Here is a 22355-nt window from a genome sequence, read left to right on the forward strand (position 1 = left end):
TAGGAGTGGGGACAGGGATGGGACAAGACGATGACTCGTTGCATTTAACATAGGAATTGCTAGACTGGATCAGACCCATGGTCTATCTAGTCCAATATCATGTCTCTAACACTGGGCAGTACCAGATGTTCCGCAGGAAGGTGCAAGAAACCATGAAGTAAACAGAAAGGTGATAGCCCTCCCACAGGAAAATTTTCCTTCTAACTTCCCATAGTTAGAGGTTGATTAAACTAAAGCGCTGCCGCGGATGACAAGCCCTAAAATCCCAAAGCACAATGGACTGTATCCTCTAGTTTTCAGCCACAATGTCACTGTCAAGGGGTTTACTTTGTTTTAACAGTTGCAAGGGTTGAGACACTGACAGAAGTTTCCATGTAGGTAGAAGACCTTTACATAGCATAGACCAGTGCTCCTCAAACTGTGGGTCGGGACCCCAATTTAATGGGGTCACCAGGGCTTACTTAAACTTGCTGGGGCCAGAGCTGAAGCCTGAACCCCATCGCCTGGGGCCAAAGCCTAAGGGCCGAAGCCCTGAGCCTTCGGCTTTGGCCTCCCTGCCCAGGGTGCTGGGGCTCAGAGTTTGGCCCCTCCACCCAAAGCGGCAGGGCTTGGCCATGCTCAGGCTTCAGTCCCCTCTTCTGCGGTGGTGTAGTAATTTTTGTTGTCAGAAAGGGGTCATGGTGCAATGAAGTTTGAGAACCCCTGGTATAGACCAACATGACTCCAGAGGGTAAAGAGCTTGTGATACATTCACATCCTTATACTTTCATTACAGACTTGTAGCCCAAAGAATTTCACGCCGTCATTATAGCTCTTTACAAAAAGAGTATTTTAGTACATCTCAGAGAAACCTGATGCGAGTTACCGAAGGGCACAATCTTCTGTTTCAGTAAAATGTGAACAAGTTTAACATGCATGATTCCTGAGGGACAGCACTATAGATAAAGTCCCCCTGCCATACAACTGGTGGAAAGACATCCATTAAGTCAGACAGCACTGGTGACGGACTCATTTGCTTGTACTATGAAATACCTTTCTGTGGTGTTGTTTTTTTTGTTGTTGGTTTTTTTAAAGTACAATCCCTGTCTAGTGCCACAAAGCAAATGCACAGACCCACACCAGATGAGGTGTACTTTTCACAAGACTTGCATTTGCAGGTGAAGCTGATACTGCAGTTAACCCTACTCTGCCGTCCGAAGGAAGTTGTATTTCCCAAGGACTCATCTGGGTTCCACTTCGACTTAAAGGTACTATGGTAATGTTACATTTGAAGATAAATATGTTGAAGCCAATGACTGTAGTCTGTTTTTCCTAGATCGCCAATGCTTTATGCTTCTCTTTTATCAGCTCCTCTCTTAAATCGCACAACGGACTCAGGGAAGCATTATGGTGATGACTGATACATAGACATTTCCTACAGGATTCCCCAAGTCAAATTCAGATTCTCACACTCACACACACACACACACACACACACACACACACACACACACCCCACAATGCAGTTCAGAGGAAGGATAATCCATGATTCAGACAATAGACTGGTTTTCTGGAGACTTGAGTTCAAGACCCTGCTCTAACAGACTTCCTATAGGACCCTGCGCAACTCATTCAGACCAGAGCTACACTAAAAAGTTAGGTATACCAAGCATGGCACTCCGGGGTGTGAAAAATCCACAACCCTGAGTGACATAGTTAAGCCAATCTAACCCCTGGTGTAGACAGTGCTATGTTGATCTAGCTACTAATGGGGAGGTGAATTAACTATGATGGGAGAATCCCTCCCATCACTGTAATGAGTCACTGAAGTGCTACAGCAGCCAAGCTGCAGTGTTTCTAGTGAAGACAAAGCCTCAATCTCTCCGTGTCGCACTTCCATATCTGTAAAATGGGAATAACAGAACTTCCCAAACTCACAGAGGTGTTTCAAGGATAAATACGTTAGAACAGATTCTGAGGTGCTAAGAATTCGGGGGGGAGGGGGGCACAGCAGGACATAAAATAGATACTATTTCTCTAAAGCAGTGGTCACCAACTGGTTGATCACCATCTCCAGTGGCGCAATGCGGCTGCCGTTAAAGCAGACTCCCTGCCTACCCCGGCCCCACGCCACCCCCAGAAGCGGCCAGCATAGCCTCGGGGGGCAGGGGTCTCCCTCTGCGCGCTGCCCCTCTCTGCAAGCACTGCCCTGCAGCTCTCCTGGCTAACAGGAGCTGTGGGGGCAGTGCTTGCAGAGAGGGGCAGCACGTGGACCCATGTGCCACCCACCTCTCCCCAGGGTCCACCAGGGAACGATGGCCCCTTCCAGGAGCCATGTAGGGCCAGGGTAGGCAGGGAGCCTGCCTTAGCCTCACTGCACCCGCTGCCGACAGGGGGCCACCGGAGGTAAGTGCTGCCTGGCGAGAGGCCGCACCCCAACCCCCAGCCCTGAACCCTCTCCCAGAGCCAGCACCCTAGACCCCCTCCTGCACCCCAACACTCTGGCCCAGCCTGGAGCCCCCTCCTGCACCCAAACTCCCTCCCAGTGCCTGCACCCCCCCCACACACACTCCAATCCCCTGTCCCAGCCCGATGCCACCTGGTGCACCCAAACTCTCTCAGAGCTTGCACCCGTCACCCCCTTCTACACCCCAACCCCCTGCCCCAGGCTCAGCCCAGAGCCCCCTCCCACATTGCGAACCTCTCAGCCCCAGCCCAGAGCCCGCACTCCCTCCCAAACCCCAACCAGGTGAAAGGGAGAGGGGGTGGAGTGAGCAGGACAGGGCTTTGAGGAAGGGGCAGGGCAGATCCTGAGTTGCCCTTAGATTCAAAAAAAGTGATCTTGGGCATAAAAAGGTTGGAGAGCACTGTTCTAAAGAGACAACTAACATCACTGCAGCAATAACCTCCAATGCCACTTGATATAGTCACATCTAGGCTACCAGAGCAAACAAGCTGATCACTGCTTGATGCACCCTTTTTAAAAAAAATGAATAAAGTAAGAAATTACAGAGCCTCCAAATCCACATGGCAAACTGTGCCAAAACACAGTTCTGCGCACTGCTGTCAAGGTTATGCCCAGACCAACCCAACCCACACAATAGGTGACAAAGATCCATCCCTCTACCTTACTAGAAGATGTCAGCCGGATAAAGACACAGAGTGATCAATAAAGGAACTCTAAGAAATGTCTAGGTTTTATGATCCAGAAGTTAGAGGCAGAGCAGATACCCACATTAAAAAAAAAATCCAGGTCAAGCACTGACTGGAAAATGGAAAGTATAGTTCACAAAAATGTGTTGAAAAAAAAAATATCCCACCCACCCACCCCTTTTTTTTTCCCCCCAACCAAAAGTTGTCACAGACACTCTTTGGTTTTTAAAAAACTGGACTCTTTGGCTACTTTTCAGAAAAAAACCTCTGAATGCAATGAAACTTCTCATTTAGAAAATGTTCACTTTTTTTTAAAAATAGAAAAATAACCTAACATTTTCAACTAGCTCTTTCCAGAATGGCCTCTTCCCATTCAGTCTTTATGAAAAGAAAGGACAAGGAGAACGAGAGCTGAAGTGTACTAGCACATAGGTTACCTGTTTGTGATTGAACGAAAACCCTGGATACCAGAAACTGGTGATTTCCACCCTGACCCTCCTGTAGACGTCCTTCTCTAGAGCAGTGGTTACCAAACTTGGTTCACGGCTTGTTCAGGATAAGCCTCTGGCGGGCCGCGAGATGCTTTGTTTACCTAAGTGCCTGCAGGTACGGTCGCTCGAAGCTCCCAGTGGCCACAGTTCGCCATTCCCGGCCAATGAGAGCTGCAAGAAGTGGCACGGGCCGGGCCACTGCTTCCTGCACTCCTATTGGCCGGGAACTGCAAACTGCGGCCACTGGGAGCTGGGAGTGGCTGTACCTACGGGTGCTCAGGTAAACAAAGCATCTTGCAGCCTGCCCAGGGCTTACCCTGAACAAGCTGTGAACCAAGTTTGGGAACCTCTGCTCTAGAGAGACAGAAAAGAAAAAAAAATGCACACACAAAAATACATTTAAGACAGAAAAGCACAAGAACATTGATTAAAATGTTCTTCTGCTTTATTAGAGAGCTTAATGATGTCCGAATTATAGCAAAGCTCAATTGTGTAACCAAGGAGCCTAGATTTCATCCTTGATAAAGACATGGATTTCTGTCTCTCAGGAGAAGTCTGTAGTTCACTAACAAAGATGACCTTTATAGGATATGCTTCAAGGCCACAATTAGCTGGAGAAAACACTGTACTTACTTGGCAATATGAGCTTTTGTACCCTGTGTTAATTTTCTAGCACAATCCTCACCAAGCCCATTGCAGCATTCTACCAACAACCAAAAAAAAAAAAAACACACCACAAGGAAAAAACAAAACCCACTGTCTCCAAAATCACTCTCAACAATTCAATCCAGTTTTAATTAAGATGATAAAGTTAACTGACCTACTATCTATATCCCACAATGACCAAACCAATAAAAGGTAGTGAATTATAACCCACAAATATATCCTGATTTCATATCCATGAAGAAGCATTCACAAACAGCTAGAATTTTAAGCATTAGCCACTTTTATATCATTCAAATGATACCTTATAAGATATCTCACTGGTAAAAATAGTGACACTCATCAATACAGAACGACTTTTCTTAGACTAACATCTACACAGAAAGATTTGAAAAGGCTACAATTACTCTGACAATGTTTCTACAGCTAGAAGGAATTTGGGGGTTGAAATAAATGGTTTCCTTCTCCCTCTTTGCCCTCTCAAAAATCAGCTGTATATATTTGAATCAGAAAGTTGATCAAAGAATGCGCTTGAATTCACGTCTTTAGAAACATATTGTATATCTCTGATGACTCCACTACACCCATACCCCAACAGAATGCTATCCTCAAGAGCCCAAAAATCTTACCGCGTTATATCTGAATTCGTGTTATATCGGGTTGCGTTATACTGGGGTAGAGGTGTACTTCTCATTAACTCCCATCAGTCATAAATGAAGGAGGGAAAATTCAAAGCCATATTTCACCATTGGAAACTAATGTAAACAGGGCGCAGGAGTTTTAACCATGCCATCGGACCCTGCTCAGAGCACAGTAAGTAACTAATAGAGGAGGGAAGGCATTGGATCGAGGACTGCACATCATGCTTATCCAGAGCAGAGCAACAAAAATGTTGAGGTTTAGAAAATACAACCTACGGGGAAAGGTTGAAAGAACTGGGCATGTTTAATCTAGAGAAAAGAAGGCTGAGGAGGGACAGTCTTCAAATATATAACAGGTTGTTATAAAGAGGACAGCGATCCATTCCTCTCCACATCCATCAAGGATAGGGCACAAAGTAATCAGCTTAGTTTGTAGCAAGGGAAATTTTAATTAAAATTTTAGGAGAGACCTGTTAACTATTCCTATAGCAAAAAGAATGAGTACTTGTGGCACTTTAGAGACTAACAAATTTATTTGGGCATAAGCTTTTGTAGGCTAAAACCCACTTCATTTATTCTTTTGCGTAGAGACTGTCCGGTTTGGCCAATGTACATGGCAGATGGCCATTGCTGGCACATGATGGCATACATCACATTGATAGATATGCAGGTGAACAAGCCTCTGATGGTGTGGCTGATGTGATTAGGTCCTATGCTGGTGTCCCCTGAATAGGTATGTGGACAGAGCTAGCAACAGGCTTTGTTGCAAGGATAGGTTCCTGGCTTAGTGTTTTTGTTGTGTGGTTGCTGGTGAGTATTTGCTTAAGGTTGGGGGGCTGTCTGTAAGCGAGGACTGGCCTGTCTCCCAAGATCTGTGAGTGACGGATCATCCTTCAGGGTAGGTTGTAGATCCTTGATGATGCGCTGGAGAGGTTTTAGACTGTTCCAAAGCTTATCTAAAGGTTGTGGAATTCCGGTCAGTGGAGGTGTTTAAGAACAGGTTAGACAAGCACCTATCAGGGATGGTCTAGTGTTACTTAATCTTGCCTCAGCATTAGATGACCTCTTAAGGTCCCTTCCAGCCCTAAATTTCTAGGATTCCATGCTGACCCAGTCCGAGATTAATCCTGCATTGGGAAACTTGTTTTCATTAAGTAGCCTTTCCTGTTGCATCTACACTGGGAAAATATGAAGTTTTTCAGGGGCAGTAGCCATGGTGTAAGAGGCAATATAGACAGGGCTCAAGTTCTTACATACTTTATCATCTGACCCAGGTGGAAAATTATTTCCATGTGCAACTGGATAGCTCAGCAGCCCCCTAAGATGCACAAGACCACTGGGTACAGAGGAGGGGGATCACCACATTGTATTCTACTATAAAGGTACATCCTCTCCCATTATTTTAAATGACAAGTGGCTACTAAAGCAAACTTCCAGCAGGTGGAGGAAGGAGAGATTAAAGCCAGCCTTCCTGTTTCTACTGCTCTTGACTCAGTAAATGTTGTAAGACTCCATGCTAATAATCAAAACAAAATCACTGAAACCCCATTAAAGCAAAGGGGTAGCTATATCCAGTACAAAAACCCCTCACATAGACAGGCCTGTATAGTGGTGTTATACCAGTGAAACTCAGATGACTTCAAGTTACTTTGAAGTTCAGATGGAGTAAATGAAATCAGAGTCAAGCCCTGTATTAGCACTTGACAAGGATGGAGACTGAGATTAAATACAAAGAAATCTACATGTCTAAAGTTAGAAGCTTTTAGACACTAGTCTGTCAGGAAACTAAGCACACAATAAAGATATCCAAATGATGCTGAACCATTCAAGTGTTCTGAGAAAAATTGACACATTCTTTAAGGACAAGTGCATTTAGTAAAACTTAAAACAATAAACCAGGAGGTTTTATTTAAAATTATTTACACTACCAGTTAACTGGGAACTTCCCCCACTAGACGTATCTAGGGGGGAAAAATGCACAAAATTCAGGTGAGAGGTTCACTTTTTTTTTTTAAATGAGCAAGCGCAATCCAAATGGAGAAAGATAAAATTCCCGTATAATCCTCCACACAGGCTGCTATGAAATAACTTTTGTTTAATTATTACGCATTGGATGGGCAAACACTATATCCCAATGGACACAGAACAGCTGTTACTATAACTGAAAGACACTCATCTCCCATTCCTGGAACCCTGAAATTCTATCAACAATGCCTGTAAAATGACTCATCTTGCTCAGTTTTCAACTAGCTTTCATATATGGAACTATTTTTAGAGAAGTTTAGTTTGTCATACTCCACTTCAAAGTTTTATACTTTGCTTATTTCAACTGTATTTGTAACTGACCTGAAATAACTGAACAGCAGGTAACTCTGCAGCATACCCTGCATAGTGCATTCACCCTTCTCAGGTTTATTCTCCTATCAGCATTTCACTGCAGTTACACACTTTTACCATATTTACCTAACAGGAATGGTGAACAAACTCACTTTTGGGGCTTATAGTTGCCTTTGAAGGGGTTCCTTTAGCAGATATTCATGCTACAAATACAGAATCTGCATTAACAATGAGGAGTCCTTGTGGCACCTTAGAGACTAACAAATTTATTTGGGCATAAGCTTTCCTGGGCTAAACCCACTTCATCAGATGCATGGAGTGAAAAATACAGTAGGCAGGTATATATATTACAGCACATGAAAAGATGGGAGTTGCCTTACCAAATGGAGGGGGGTCAGTGCTAATGAGGCCAATTCAATCAAGGTGGACATGTCCTATTCCCAACAGTTGATAAGGTCTGAGTATCAACAGAGGGGAAATTATTTTTTGTAGTGACCCAGTCACTCCCAGTCTTTATTCAGACCTAATTTGATAGTGTCAAGTTTACAAATTAATTCCAGTTCGGCAGTTTCTCGTTGAAATCTGTTTTTGAAGTTTTTTGTTGAAGAACGGCCACTTTTAAGTCTGCTATTGAGTATCCAGGGAGACTGAAGTGCTCTCCTACTTGTTTTTGAATGTTACAGTTCTTGACGTCTGATTTGTGTCGATTTATTCTTTTGCATAGAGACTGTCTGGTTTGCCCGATGTACATGGCAGAGGGGCATTGCAGGCACATGATGGCATGGTAGATGTGCAGGTGAACGAGCCTGTGATGGCATGACTGATGTGGTTAGGTCCTATGATGGTGTCCCTTGAATAGATATGCGGACAGTTGTCAACAAGGTTTGTTGCAGGGATTGCTTCCTGGGTTAGTGTTTTTGGTGTGTGGTTGCTGGTGAGTATTTGCTTCAGGTTGGGGGCTGTCTGTAAGTAAGGACTGGCCTGTCTCCCAAGGTCTGAGAGAGTGAGGGATCATCCTTCAGGATAGGTTGTAGATCTCTGATGATGCGCTGGAGAGGTTTTATTTCAGGGCTGTAGGTTACAGCTAGTTGTGTTCTGTTACTTTCTGTGTTGGGCCTGTCCTGTAGTAGGTGACTTCTGGGTACCCTTCTTGCTCTGTCAATCTGTTTCTTCACTTCCTCAGGTGGATACTGTAGTTTTAAGAACACTTGATAGAAATCCTGTAGGTGTTTGTCTGTCTGAGGGAATCTGCATTGGTGATTGTGCAGGATAGGAAGACCTGTTTCTTTTTTGTATTATTTTTATTTATTTTTTACTAACCCAGAATATTTAGCATTTACCCTGTCCCACCAGGTGAAGGAGGAACATATCTGTATTTATAACATTTTCTATAGAACACTTTTCTGGTTTCTTTAGGCTAAACAGTTCCAGAAGTTGACAGACACAAGAACAGGATCACACCACTAAAAATAGCAATATTGAGCCAACTTTTCTGCTGATGTAAACTGACACACATGCATTGCCTTGGTTAGTTTATGCCAGCAGTGAATTATACACACCATCATGTTACCCTACACTTGGTAAGAGGCTTTGGACAAACATCTAGCCACTTTTAGAGCACGCTGGGCAAGCTTCCCTTACTCTATAAAACTTAGTCCACTAAAATAGCCATCCAGCAATACTAAGGACACCTTTTAGCAGTAAAAGGCTACTCTTCACTGCCTGCATCAAGAAGCACATGACTTAAGAAGGGCAAGATTACCACTTTGCTTCCAAGAGACCAGTAGGTGAGTGCAACCCGCAATGAAATTTGTGTCACAGGCGATTCCACGTTTGTCATCTGCGCAGACTTCCACAAAGGATTTCTGCTCCATAGACCTTTACTTTTGAAGAAGTTTCAAGACTCCAGCAAAGACATCCAGCTCTTCACTCTAGTAGTTGTCATTTTCAAAGAAAGATTAAGCTACAGTTTACACTGGTTAATAAATAATGATGTAATGGTCAAAACTACAGTTTGACTCACAGGACAACCTAAAATGTGAGGCTCAGCACATCTCTGAGCCTGTTTTGTGCTTACAAGAAAGCAACAGAGAGTATTTAGTTTCCAAGCATTTTGACATACCAGATATATAGTTGTACAGCAGCCACTGTGACGCTGTACAACTGCTCACACTTGTAAAGGACTGCACACTAAGCCAAAAGGAATTTATTCCATGAAATGATATTTTAAAAAGTCTCAGGGATGAAATTATTCCCACCGCTGGCACAAAAAGTTTTTCAGGCCATAAGACACAGTAATTAAGAAGAACCAATTAAGAAAAAGGGATTTTTATTCAAGTCTTTACAGGTCTTTGGATTGGAAGGCCAAATTTTATATTAAAAATTACATACAAGTTTAGACCCAGAAGAGCTTTCTTCACTGTTGTATATTATTTATATTACAATAGCCGCTGGAAACCCCAAAGTGAACACAGAGCCTGCCACTGTGCTATACTCACCCATAGTATGAGAGTCCCTAACCCAAAGAACTTACAGCCTTAACACAAATGACAGAGAAAAGAGTAAAGGAAAACAGAGGCAAAGAGAGGTGAAATTACTTGCCTAGCATCACAACAGCCTATTCATGGCAGGGCAGGGAATTAAACCCAGGCTCCCTGAGCCACAATTCAGTATTTTAACCACTGCACCATGCTACCGCTCATCATAGCCATAAACTCTGCCACAATCTGGCTTTTGTCCTATTTTATAGAGGGAGAGAATACATGTAGTGGTATAAATTCTTTACACACAATGGTTTGGGATGGATGCTTTACTCACAATGGGCACAGCTATAACTAATTTATATGGTCAACCCAAACCACAGCCAATAAAACCTTTCTGCTACTTCTCTCTATATTCTGTAATGCCTCATGTTACAGAAAAAAATATTTTAGGAATTTGTTTAAATATATTAGGGCTATTTTTCATATACTTTTGACTGTAAAGCCTTATGCCTTAAATATCGTAAGTTCAAATATACAGGGCTAAGAAAAATGACCTGAGATCACTTTTCCAAGCTTGATTTTAGAGCCTATTTCTAGGGCGATAAGTGAATTTAGGACCTCAGTGGGAAGCAAGCAGTCTCCTCTCCCCAATGGTACATAGCTCCAATTTCTAACCCTGCAGGGCTTAGGTGCTAATACTACAAAGCAATAAAATAATAATAGTGATAAAGTGAAAACATTTCTCTGGCAGGTTGATTTTAAAAACTGGTGACTGTTCGAAGCTTCTCAGGGTCTTGGAACATTAAACCAGGTATCAAGAAGCAAAGATCAGGAGCAGGCAACGGGTGAGGTAATCGAAGGTGCATAATAAGCACATTTATTTCCGTGGCTCTACAAGGTATCCATATATGAAGCATGCGTGTTCCTATACTTTAATGTTGGATAACTGCATCAAGTTAAGTAAAACAGAGATTCCTAAACTGTATTACACCACTGTAAGGGAGCATGAGATTTAATATCAAAATGAATAACCATTCAAGATACCTAGTGTCTCCTCCCTCACTTTCCTGGTTGCACTAATTAAGTGCTACCAGTGTTTGCAAGGAATTCAAGCGTTTCCCTTGACCACAATGCATATTCTAAGACAATTTTATAAAAGGAAGAAAAGACAGCAAGCTAGATAGAAATGGTGTTTTATTACCACCAGCCCAAAATTGTTATTTAGTCTCAAATTCTCGATTACTGCCAAACAGATGTGTGAATGAGCAAAAACGACTGGATGACACATTTGGGAACATGTGCGGTATCAGGCATAAGACCACTGCGGCTTGAACAGAGCCTTTTCTATAAAAACAAGTTACTCACATACAGTATGTGCATGTGAGAGCAAGAGAGACCAAGTTCAAACTTTAGTGAAGCAAAGGGCTACCCAATGACAGGCTTAGCTGCAACCCGATACTCCTACTACCAAAAGCGCAAGGACAACTGAATTTCTCAGACCGCACATATAGGAGAATTAGCAATCTTAACCCCTTAACTATTCTGCAGACTTTAAAAATAAGCTAAATTTGAGGGATTTGAAAGTCTGCTGTCTTTCAGTCAGTCATACCATTCGGGAGAAAAGAAAACAAAACTGACTTTAACAAACAAACACACACACACAAATACAGTTTACATTTCATTTTAAATCCTCCCTACAACTGAACTCAATGGGACAAAATCATCCCTGAAATTACACCAGGCTCACATTTGGCTGAGTAGCCTTGTTTCAAGGCAACTGTAACTTCATTCTTTTCCACAGTTATAAAGCTTTGTATAAAAGTGTCTAACATTATGATGTCTCAAGCAAATAGTCACAGCAAACACCTCACGACTGATTACACAATACTGTAGTTGGCAGCCTCTTCCCACACCAGTCTCCTTACAACTTTAATAATATAGTATTTAGCTTCCTTTCTCCGATAAAGGCCTTGACATCATCTTTTCAATGCTTAAATGTCCTACTTTCAAAGAGGTATCAATGGCGGCCAGGGCTACTGGGGAGAACTGTAGATGTGCAGACAACTCAAGTAAACAAAAGAACTTGCTATCAGTGTTCAGAAATGAGAAGGAGCTCATAGAAACAGCACTAAAAGGCTTAGCATAAAGTGCACTCACTTTATAAAATAGTTTTATAATCCACAAAAAGGAGAGAGGGGGAGGGTTGATTGAAGTAAAGGTGTTCAGATTCATGTTTGCATTCTTTCCTCTCTAGGAATGCAAAGCTGTGTCTGCTATGTATTATATGATCCACAGTGTTTCTAAAAGCCAAATTAGAAAACATTTCTGACATCTGTATATAAAAATGGGCTTGTCAGAAAACAGGGTAAACTGTTTAACTTTACTATTTGATAAACAAGACAAGCTCTAAATTAGGGTGGAGACCACCAAATTAGCAACACAGACATCAGAATTGAAAGGTAAACTTTTACCAACACTTACAAGACCGGTTACCTCAGATACAGTATTCCCTACGCTAAAATAGGAAATGTGAAAATAAACATAGCATCTAAGGTACCGCTGTGCAATAACTAGACTAATACTGGCCTTTTATTTTAATGGCAGCCGCTGTAGCTGTCTAGGAGAAAGTACAGCCTAGTGGCTAGTACACAGCACCAGGAATTCTATAGATTGTTCGATTTGTCACTGGCTTGCTAGTGGCAGGAGAATAAATACATGAAAGACAGATGCCCAAATACTATGGTAATAGGGCCCACAAGTACAGACAGATAATCATTTCAACAGGGCTTCAATGACTAGTGACTCTAAATTTGTTAGACATAGCACACTACAGACTGCTTAGCGGTCTTATTTCAGTACCTTAATATTTCTATTTAGTTTATTCGGTGTATGTTCTCAACCCATGCTCATCATCACAGTATCTGAGTGCCTTCATTAAGCAATATGACTACATATCTGTCACAAGTTGTTTGTTCTCTCATCCTCTCCTCAGGAAGAGAAACACATGTAGTGGAGTATCATATTTTGGAGGTTTGTTTGGGTGGGTTTTTTTGTTTTTTTTTAAATAAACCTATACCCACAGGTGTGTGTATGTTAGAGAAGGCAGGTAAAAAGTGTGTCTTGTACTTGGGGAAGAAGGCATTGAGGGCTGTGATGGACGTTGGCAACTTGGGCAGTTCATTCCACAATCACTTTTGTACTCTCCCCAGAGAAATTTCTGTCTCTTTTCTTTATAATCTCATCTTCTGACTAAACTGTAAACTCTTTGGTGCAGGGACTGTCTTTTACTCAGTATCTGCACAGAGCCAGGCACAGATCTCCAGACACTAGACTTAACACAAAACAAGCCCCCACCTTTGCATAGCAGTTTGCCACACCATCATTTGTTGTTTCCAGCCAATGGGACCTGTGAGAGTGGGGGTGGGGGTGGGGGTGAGGGCAGCATGCAGAGCCACTTCCCCCCCCAATCACGGGTGTGCAGAGATGTGCCAGCAGCAGCCGGCTCCTTCCGGGAGCAGCGTGGGGCCACACCAGGCAGGCAGCCTGACTGAGCGCCCTGCTGCGCCACAGGACTTTTAGTGGCCTGGACTCAGAGATTGTAAGGGGGCAGAGGAGGCCAGACAGAAGTGTTAGTCATGGTGGGATGGACAGAAATGTTAGATGGGCTGGATTTTCCCCTGGGCTAGTCACTTAATTTCTCCATACCTCAGTTCCTCACCTGAAAAATATGGATAATAGTAATACTACTACTTTTCTTCCCACCCTTTGTCTTATCTGTTTAGCCTGTGAGTTCTCTGGGGCAGGGATATCTTGCTACATGCACAATACCTAGCAAAACAGGGCCCAGATCTTGACTAAGGCTCCTATGTATCACCATAACAACATAAAGGAGTACAGGAATGCACCATGGTGGGCCAATGCCAAATGCTTTAATGTAACCAGAAGTCATATGAAAAAAAAAATACATGAATTTTAAAAAGGTCTAAATATTGGCCAAAGTTTTTATTTTATTTTACACAGTACAATGGCAATTGCTACACAACGTTTTTAGTTTTCAACAGAAGTAGCACTGCTATAGCCAAGTAAAGAGTGAACTGTGAGAAAAGGACATGTAATTAGTACAAAAGACTAAACATTATATTCGAATCTAAGCACAAAATTTGCCAGGTTTGCAGAATGCATGGACACAAAATGTTTCATCTTTAATTTAGTTTCTGACCCTTTGACTTCAACGGCTCCAAGAAATCTTACCGAGAACGTTCAGGGAGAAAAGTGGTGTATATTATTTAATCTACCTCAAAAGGTACAAATGGCTAAACTGCTTCAAATTATTTCTAGTTGAAGTACTAATGAAGAGAGGATACAAGACATTAGCAAAGCTTTAATATTTAAGTGTGGGGTGGAGGAAGTTTGTAGTGGTGAATACTGTTCCATAAATCTCTCACTTAAAGACATCCAGTTTCGCTGTTGTGAAAATCTCAAGAAGGGACAGGCAAGAAGTCCTTAAGTGGGGACAGAGTAAAGAATGGCCAGTACTACATTGCACAATTCAATTCCAGAGAATTCTATTGGCCAAGCAAGACCTCACACCCTCCTGCTAGTTCTAAAATCAAAGGCTAGGTGGGATAAAGGGGAAGAGGACATCTTTTTAAAAGAGAGATTACACTTTGGGGTTCCTCTTTCCCAGCTTCCCTATAATAAGGTTTTGTTATAGACTGCAACTGAGCCAGAAGTACGGTAGCAGCGCCTAGAAGTTACACTATGCTGCCCACACTGCTTCCTGCAGCTAACCAAGAAACTAAAAATGTTTTTACATCGTTCATTCCACTGAATGAGAAATAGAAATGCTGACTTTGAAGCACATCCCAAACAAACTCCATGGCACTTGGGCTCTGTTTAACAACAGCCTCTTTGTCAATTTGTAAATAGTTGTACAATTCTTAAAACCCATCTGTAAAGATAAACAACATTCTCTGAAGAGCTGTTTAGTTTGAATTTTGAGTAATGTGAAGTCCAGCAAGGTGTCTTCTCTTTTCACCTCTTTCTTTTTTGTTTTGTTTTAAGTACGAGATGTCAGAATTACAAGACTACATCTTCAGTGCTATTTATTCTCGGTGCCCAACTTGAGAAACTTTGAAGAGGGAAGATCTTCAAAAAGTGCTGACCACCCACCTTCTGAAAATGAGCCCGCACCAAGGTTCTACAAGTTGGGCACCCAAAAATGAAGACATCCAAAATTGCTACTCATTTTAAAAACATTTAAATCAGGTTATTATGCTTAATATAAGACAAGTATCAGAGGGGTAGCCATGTTAGTCTGGATCTGTAAAAAGCAACAGAGTCCTGTGGCACCTTATAGACTAACAGAAGCACTGGAGCATAAGCTTTCGTGGGTGAATATGCCACATGCATCTGATGAAGTGGGTATTCACCCAAAAGCTTATGCTCCAATACTTCTGTAAGTCTATAAGGTGCCACAGGACTCGTTGCTAATATAAGACAGTTACCAATGTGCATTTGGCTGAAAGGTGCCGAGTTTTACATTTGCAAGATATTACTCTGATCAGAAGATGATGGGAAACTCTTAGTTAATCAAAGCAGCCAGGTGCCATTCCACAAATGGCCACCTTGTGACCATCACCTCAATAACTAGAATTTAGTATGCATTTCTGAAGCTAGACCCTGAAACATGAAAGGCCCAGAATTACTGCCTTAAAAAAATTACAGTGATTTTTATTTTAAATATGCACTGACTTTTAAGGAATCTGCATAACGGGTATTAAGCACCTGCACCATTTTTACTGGTGGGCCTACCTAGAACAAAATTCATTCTGCAGTAGTAAATTCTGAAAATGCCTCTTGATTCTTTTAATAAAGTACTTATGTTCAAAGACAGAGGTGCCCCACAGATTAAAGAAGCCAGACATGTGGAGTGGGGCTAATGTTACCCCATTAACTCCTCAAAAATCCTGTTGGATTTGAGTTTTCAAAAGTGGTAGTCCTGCCTTACAAAACTGGAGAAGCCCGTATACTTATCTGCGTTGAACAGTAGGGGAGCGGAGAAGTAGAGATGACAACAAAAAATGAGGTGAGGATTGTTTCTTTCTTCTGTACGTTCTATTAAGTAGCAGCAGGGGTGCCCTAAGACTATTGCATTGCTTAAAACTCAAACAACTGACAAGCATGTCTTTGCTGATCCACACCAGAATGGAGACCAGAGTGGATAGGAGGGTGGTGACAGCTAGGCTGTTGGCAATGCAAGAGCTCTGCTTTAATTGGCTGTTTGTGCTCAGTTGATGAGACACTAAGAAAAATGTTACTACCTGGATAGGTTACTCAAAGACACAAAATTGGCATAAATTTCAGTATATAAATGCTTTTAGTTGGATGGCAGGGCTGGTGTAGACTGTCTCTCGCTGTTCTAGTGAAGCTGATTTTCATTAACCTTTATTAGCAAACAAAGCACACTCCAAAGAGACTGCATGAACAGAGATGCTCTAAAATTTTCATTGTTAAAAAAATACAAACTGCATAGAGCACTGAGAGTGGATGTTATAATGTCACTAATCTAATATATATTAGACACAAACACACCTTTAACATAAGCATTGTCACAGTCCTGCAGAGAAGAAAACTCTTGATCTTGGGGGTATAATTATCTAGATTTGATTTTTTTTAAATATCCCAGCCACCCGGTTCAAAAGTTTTGTGTTTTTAACGGCAATCATCATTAACCTTGGACCAGAAGCTTCATTGTGTTTAATTAGTAAGGTAATGAAGCCAATCTTATTCTCTTTCTCAAGCACAAGAGGATAAATACAAGACATTGAAAGAGCAGACTAGATTCATTGCTACATGGTGGTTCTTATTTTGGAATGAGTTTAAATCCTGCAATGTGTCAGAGAAATATGTATGTAGTGTGTTTTGCAAAATAAGCCATTTTCCACCTTCTATGTTATCTAAATTTCATAGATTAGAACACTATTTCTGAACATTTGGGCTGTAGAAAATTTGCAAACAAAAGGCTAAAAATGAACATAATGTTTTCATCAACAAATCTTCAATACTCCAAAAATTAAGCACACAACAGATACTTTTAAAAAGAATAGCAGTCTGTGCTTGTTTTGTTAGCCAGCCAAGGTAGCACAGAAAATCCATCAACAATGGAGGTTGAGCTATTTTTAAAAAGCCCACCACTTTTCCACAGTCCTAAAATACACACACAAGATACCTCAAGCAACATACACCCTGTGAATCCCCACCAAAAAGCTGCAACTTTGTTCTCTTTTCTGACACAGCTGCCTTAGGAAAAGCTGGCGGACAAGGAGGGTCATAACTGCTCAACAAACACAAATACTAGATGAAATGTGGAAGAGACAATACATAAAAATAGATTTACAATGTTGCTGGTGCTCTAATTTGATGATCCACAGACCTTTCAAAATAAATATGATTATATACATTTTCTTTTTTAATTAAATTTTCAGAAAAAGTCTGTGGAGGTACGTCCTAGTAGTTCTACCTTTTTATAACAACATGATACACACGGGCAGCTTACAAGGTCAAATTTTTTAGGCAACTTTGTTTTTCTCCAGTTGGATGTTTTTGCCATTATATGAAATTACAGGAGCAGATTTTAACAAAAAGGGGCCATCTCACTTGACAGCCACATGAGCTAAAAAGACCCTAGTACACAGAAAGAAAATAAACTGGCTCCAAAAAAATCCCTTTTATGCACATAATAGAATTTTCCAGCCAACAGAGCTGTTGTGATTATAATAAGCTGAATACCACTGTCCCAGCTATCCTGCTCCTTCCAAAATACCTGATCTTGCTCGGCATGGCTATGTAAATATAATCACTCATAACCCCCTTGTAAACACAAGGAAACAAAGCTGTATACAAGTGCCTTATCAATTAGCTGCATGTCCTAGCTGGCTTGATTTCCACCACAAATTAATTTTTCTCTGTCCCTGCTCCCCCCACACCACCACCTTCAGTATGACTTTAAAATAATTAAGAGATGGCATTGTTTAAAATACAAAACCCAGGCAGTGGCACTGCATATTTAATGGGCACTCGGAACAAAGAACCATCACCAGCAGCAAGAACCTTGCGCCTGGTAGATTTCAGCTCGCGCGGTTCCTGGGAGCACATTCCACAACAAACCCAACCCGATCTCATCTCCTCTGCCCTCGAAGAAACGGGGCAGGATCGCCTCCCGGTTTCCAATGGGAAACCATTTAACCAACGCATGGGGAAATCTCTTCTTCTTCCCTGTCTCTCCAGATTTAAAATAAAAATATTCAAAAGGAAGAGGAAACTGCATTCCCACCAGACGCACGCAGCAAGCAAAGGGCACAACTGCAGCACCATCCCCCACTTTAAAAACACAGCAGATTCTCTTGTGATCCTTTATCCACAACCCCCACCCCACCCCTCTCCGTCCCCTCCCCATACACCAAAATACCCACCACACCACCCTTTCCCTGCTCGGTAATGGATACAACGTAACAAGTTACTACACACAGCCTTCCCCTACCAGAGCACCAGATGTGACTAAATAAAGATCAGCTTTGGATCCATTATGTTTGGAGGGTGAGGGGGTGGAAGGAGATAAAAAACAAAAAAGAAAATTGCCGTGTGCTAGTGGGAAATCACCCCTTTCCCTTACAAAATGATCCTCCTTGGAAACAGAGGGAAATACACCCATTTGGAGCTCAAGTAACTTCAAGTCTTTGTATTTTGTAACAAGCCAATGCTATAGCAGCAACGTCAGTGTATGTATCGATACACAAGCTTGTGTTTCTGTATGCGATCTGTAACCTAGATCATTGTTTTACCAATCCCCCAAAGGGCGAGCTCTCTTCCTCTCTCCACCCCTCATCAAAACAAGGAGGGAACCACACAACAAAGCAGCCCTGCAAAGCTAAGGCTCGCCACCCAGAAATGGCTCCAGATAAAAAGCCGCCCCTTTGACAAAGGGAACACCCCGCTTTCACAACAGCTCAATAGATCTAGCAGAATGGGAATAATTTCATAACAAGCAGCACGCACCCCTGAAACATTTAACTACCCCCCAAAACCCACTATTACAATCACATGCGCTTGCCACCATGCCCCTTTCACCCCAAAAATCCAGCTCTTCAGGTTGAAGCAAATGAAATGCATCCCAACGCTTTGGGAGAGTCATTTAGTAGCAGGGCCTTCTGGTTTTGCCCCGTGGCACGTCCAATGTTTACATTAAGTTCCATCATGCCACACAATGTCCCTATAAAAATGCAAGCCCTGCAGATTTATGCTGAAGTTTGAAAAGGACCACGGAGGAAAATTTAAAAGCAAACACACACAAACTCTCAAAGGTGGGTCCCTTTCGCTCCCCTCTTACAACTTTCTATTATGTCACCATGTCACAAATCAGCCCAAATGAATCATCTCATAAAAATAGCAAAAGCCTATGGGATCATAACATTTCATTAAGGGGGGTTGGGCGAGGAGAGACATGCTTCAACCGACTTTCAGCACCGTTTAACTCTGGCAAGCTAGTTAAAAACAGTCCCTTTCAAAGAACTAGAAGACACAAACCAAGAAGAATCTGTTACGAAAAGGCGAGCAGCATTTCCCAAGGACTAGTAAAATCACACGAAATTAACACATTAATGGAGAGGAGGAAAGGGGGGGGGAAATCAAGCCAGTTACACAACATCCTTGCAAACCCCAGAGTAAAAAACCCGCACACCACACATGGCTCTCTACCTGAAAGACCAAACACTAACAACCAAACGGTTTCTCAACTTGATTCCCACACACACAACGCTAACATGCCATTTTGACGAAGTTTCTTATGAATCTGAGGCCGGGAACATTGTAATTCATTCACACACTCTTTAATTAAAGGGAACACGAAGCAGAAATATAACCCATTTGTATCATAAACAACCAAAATGTGAAGGTTTCTTTAAAAAAATCTTAATCTTATTTTTTTTCCATTCGTTACAGTTTAGGGCTATTTTAAGGGGAAAGGTAGGTGGTTTCGAATAACTGCATAATTTAATCCTTTTTCAAGGGTTAATATAAAACGGTTCAATGGATATAGACATAAAATGTACTTACCTGCACAGAAAGTTCCACAAAGAAAGGCGAAAGTCAGCCACGAAGCAATCATATTCCTTTACTTTTTTTCCCCCCTTGTGTATCCCCCTCTATCCCCAAGAGAAAAAAAACGATCGGGAGAGTGAAGGGGGGGTGGAGGAAAACGAGAACCGCTACCAACAAAAAAACGAAAAAAATAAGGCTCCTACAAAATCGAATTTAGTTCCTTCACAGTTGCAACAACGTCTCCAGTTCGAGGGGCCACACAATTGCAGCGCCAGGACAGCGAGATCGGCGGCCGTCCGGCTCCCGGCTCCGAGCTTTCCAAGAGTTTTCTTTGCCGGGGCTTTTGTGCAAGGAGAGAAGCGTGCAGCACACCAACAACTCTCTCGCTCGCTCGCTCTCTCCCACCCCACCCCAACCCCTGCTGCCTGCCCAGCCGCAGCAGGGACTAGGGACACACACACGCGCGCACGCACCAACCAACAACAAACAAACCACCACACACACACACCACACACACACGCGCGATCCCACAGCCGGGCGGCCACCACCAAATGCAAAGCGGGCGGCGGCGGCAGCAAAACTTTGCAGCAACGTTACCAACCCAGCATCCAGGGAAGCTGCTGAGCAGCGGGAGGCACCAGCCCAGCGGCTGCCGAGGAGGAGGAGGCGGCGGCGGCTGCCCCGGCGGCTGAGAGGAGGCTGGGAGAGGAGGAGGAGGCGGCGAGGGAGCGGGCTCCGAGGCGGGCCGTGGCGCGCGGGGCTGGCTGGGCCGAGGGTCCGGCCCGAGGCATCGCTCGCGCTGGCGGGCGCGCGGGGAGCGGGCGGCGGCGGCCGGCGCGGGGCAGAGCAGCGGCAGCGGCAGCGCCTGGCTCTGGAGGGGCCATGTACGAAAAAAAAAAAAAAAAAACCTGAACCGCGTCCAAAATGGCTGGGGGGTGGGGGGGGGGGAGCCGAGCTGGAGCCGGCGGGGGGACCCGGATGTTGGATACAAAGGGAGGCTGGGCGGGAGGGGGAGAGAGAGGCTGAGAGGAAGCCCAGCAGCTGATTGGGGGGAGGCGCTGTCCGTCAAGGCGCGGGGCGGGGGATCGGGAGGAGCGCGCGGGGTCCGGAGAGGCGCAGGGCAGCCCCCTCTGGCCTGTTTCCTTCCCGCCCCCCGCCTCCTTCAGCCAGTGACAGGCCAGGACTTGCCAGCCCAGCGGCCCTTGGCATCCCCTCACCTGGGGCTAGGGCCAGAGGCTTCCCAGGAAGGTGCCCCGGCGCTGACGTGGGCATTTAGGGGCTAAGCTGCCCTTAAGGGAAATTCCTTCCTCACACCCTCCCCCCAGCCCAGTGGAGGTTGACTTCAGCCCTGAAGCTTTTAGCTCTCTTCCAAACTTTGGCTGTTGGTGGTAGCATCCCATCTAATAGTCCTGTGCACCATGTGCCTGTCCTAGCCTCTCTCTGAAGCCAGCTAAGCTCTTTCTCTCATTATCTTGTGGCAATGAGTTCCAAAGACTATTTGTGCCTTTGCTTAAAAAAAACCAAAACCTCTGTGTACACCACTGCCACCTTAGTGGATTCTGTCACTCTGCTGGTGTGCAGAAGTAAGGCAGATAATACAGAATCAGTGCTAATAAGCTAGAGATGGAAATTGGGAGCCACAAGAGTCAAAAGTGGAGAGGCACAACTGTGCCGCTGATGTGATAGAGGAGGGATTGAGGTGGACAGTCACCTTCTACTCCAACATCTGAAAGCAAGAGAATGCAAGAAAGCTGTTTTCTCTGTCAGAAATCATAGAAGATGTTATCAGAAAGTGATGAGGAAAGATTGTCCCTGGACCAATGACAAGAGATGGCAAACATGCCCTCATTCTATAAAGCAACTGCCACTGAACCAGAATGCACAGTAATGACAAATGGGATACAGCGGATCAAACACAGAGGAAAGCCTTCCTCTGAGAGATATTTAAGGAGTTTGTCTCAGTTGCACTTTGGCAAGACTTGAATAGCTTGTTATGGTGATAAAGTCTTAGGGTGGGAGTTTCAAAAGCGCTCAGGATTGGCCTAACTCTGCTTCCATTGAAGTCAATCATAAAACACCTATAGACTTGAACAGGAGATAGGCTAATGCTCTGAGCGGTTCAAAATCTCATTCTTACTGATTTGCGGAGATGTGCATATTTCAGTTATGTGTATTGCAGTATTGCCTAGGAGCCTCAGTTACAGACCACAGACGAGGCACTGTACAAACACAAAACAAGAAGATGCCCCCTGCCCCAAAGAGCTTACAATCTAAATAGTGTAGTGTAATGGCTGTTTAAATGTGTAGCAGGAAGTTTGAGGCTGGAGGAGGAGTTGGGGAGGATTTTAGGCAGAAGCGCTACAGAGAATTGAGAAACAGTATTTTTACCTTATTCTAATCAGAGTCATTGCTCACTATTAGAAGAAAGCAACTTTCTGTGATGCTTTAACATTGACATAAGACATCAGAAGTTGATTAGTTTTAAGCTAGTGTAAATCAAAGGAAAAGAA

At 43.3% G+C, this 22355-nt stretch overlaps 1 protein-coding gene across 2 annotated transcripts in view; it reads right to left on the minus strand.

Moving 5' to 3' along the window:
• The window catches only part of ACVR2B (activin A receptor type 2B), a 161693-nt gene extending 141002 nt beyond the window's left edge, over positions 1 to 20691 (minus strand). The window contains exon 1 of one of the 2 annotated variants that reach the window (XM_039525662.1): positions 20447 to 20691. In XM_039525662.1, the coding sequence (XP_039381596.1) occupies positions 20447 to 20636 (190 nt within the window). In that variant the 5' untranslated portion in view covers positions 20637 to 20691. Of the gene's footprint in view, positions 1 to 19860; positions 20261 to 20446 lie in introns of those variants that run through there. The other variant, XM_039525663.1, reaches the window with a different exon arrangement.
• Between the last annotated feature and the right edge of the window lie 1664 nt (positions 20692 to 22355).

The sequence above is a fragment of the Mauremys reevesii genome, linkage group 2 (assembly GCF_016161935.1).
Source record: "Mauremys reevesii isolate NIE-2019 linkage group 2, ASM1616193v1, whole genome shotgun sequence".
In the NCBI taxonomy this organism is placed as follows: domain Eukaryota; kingdom Metazoa; phylum Chordata; order Testudines; family Geoemydidae; genus Mauremys; species Mauremys reevesii.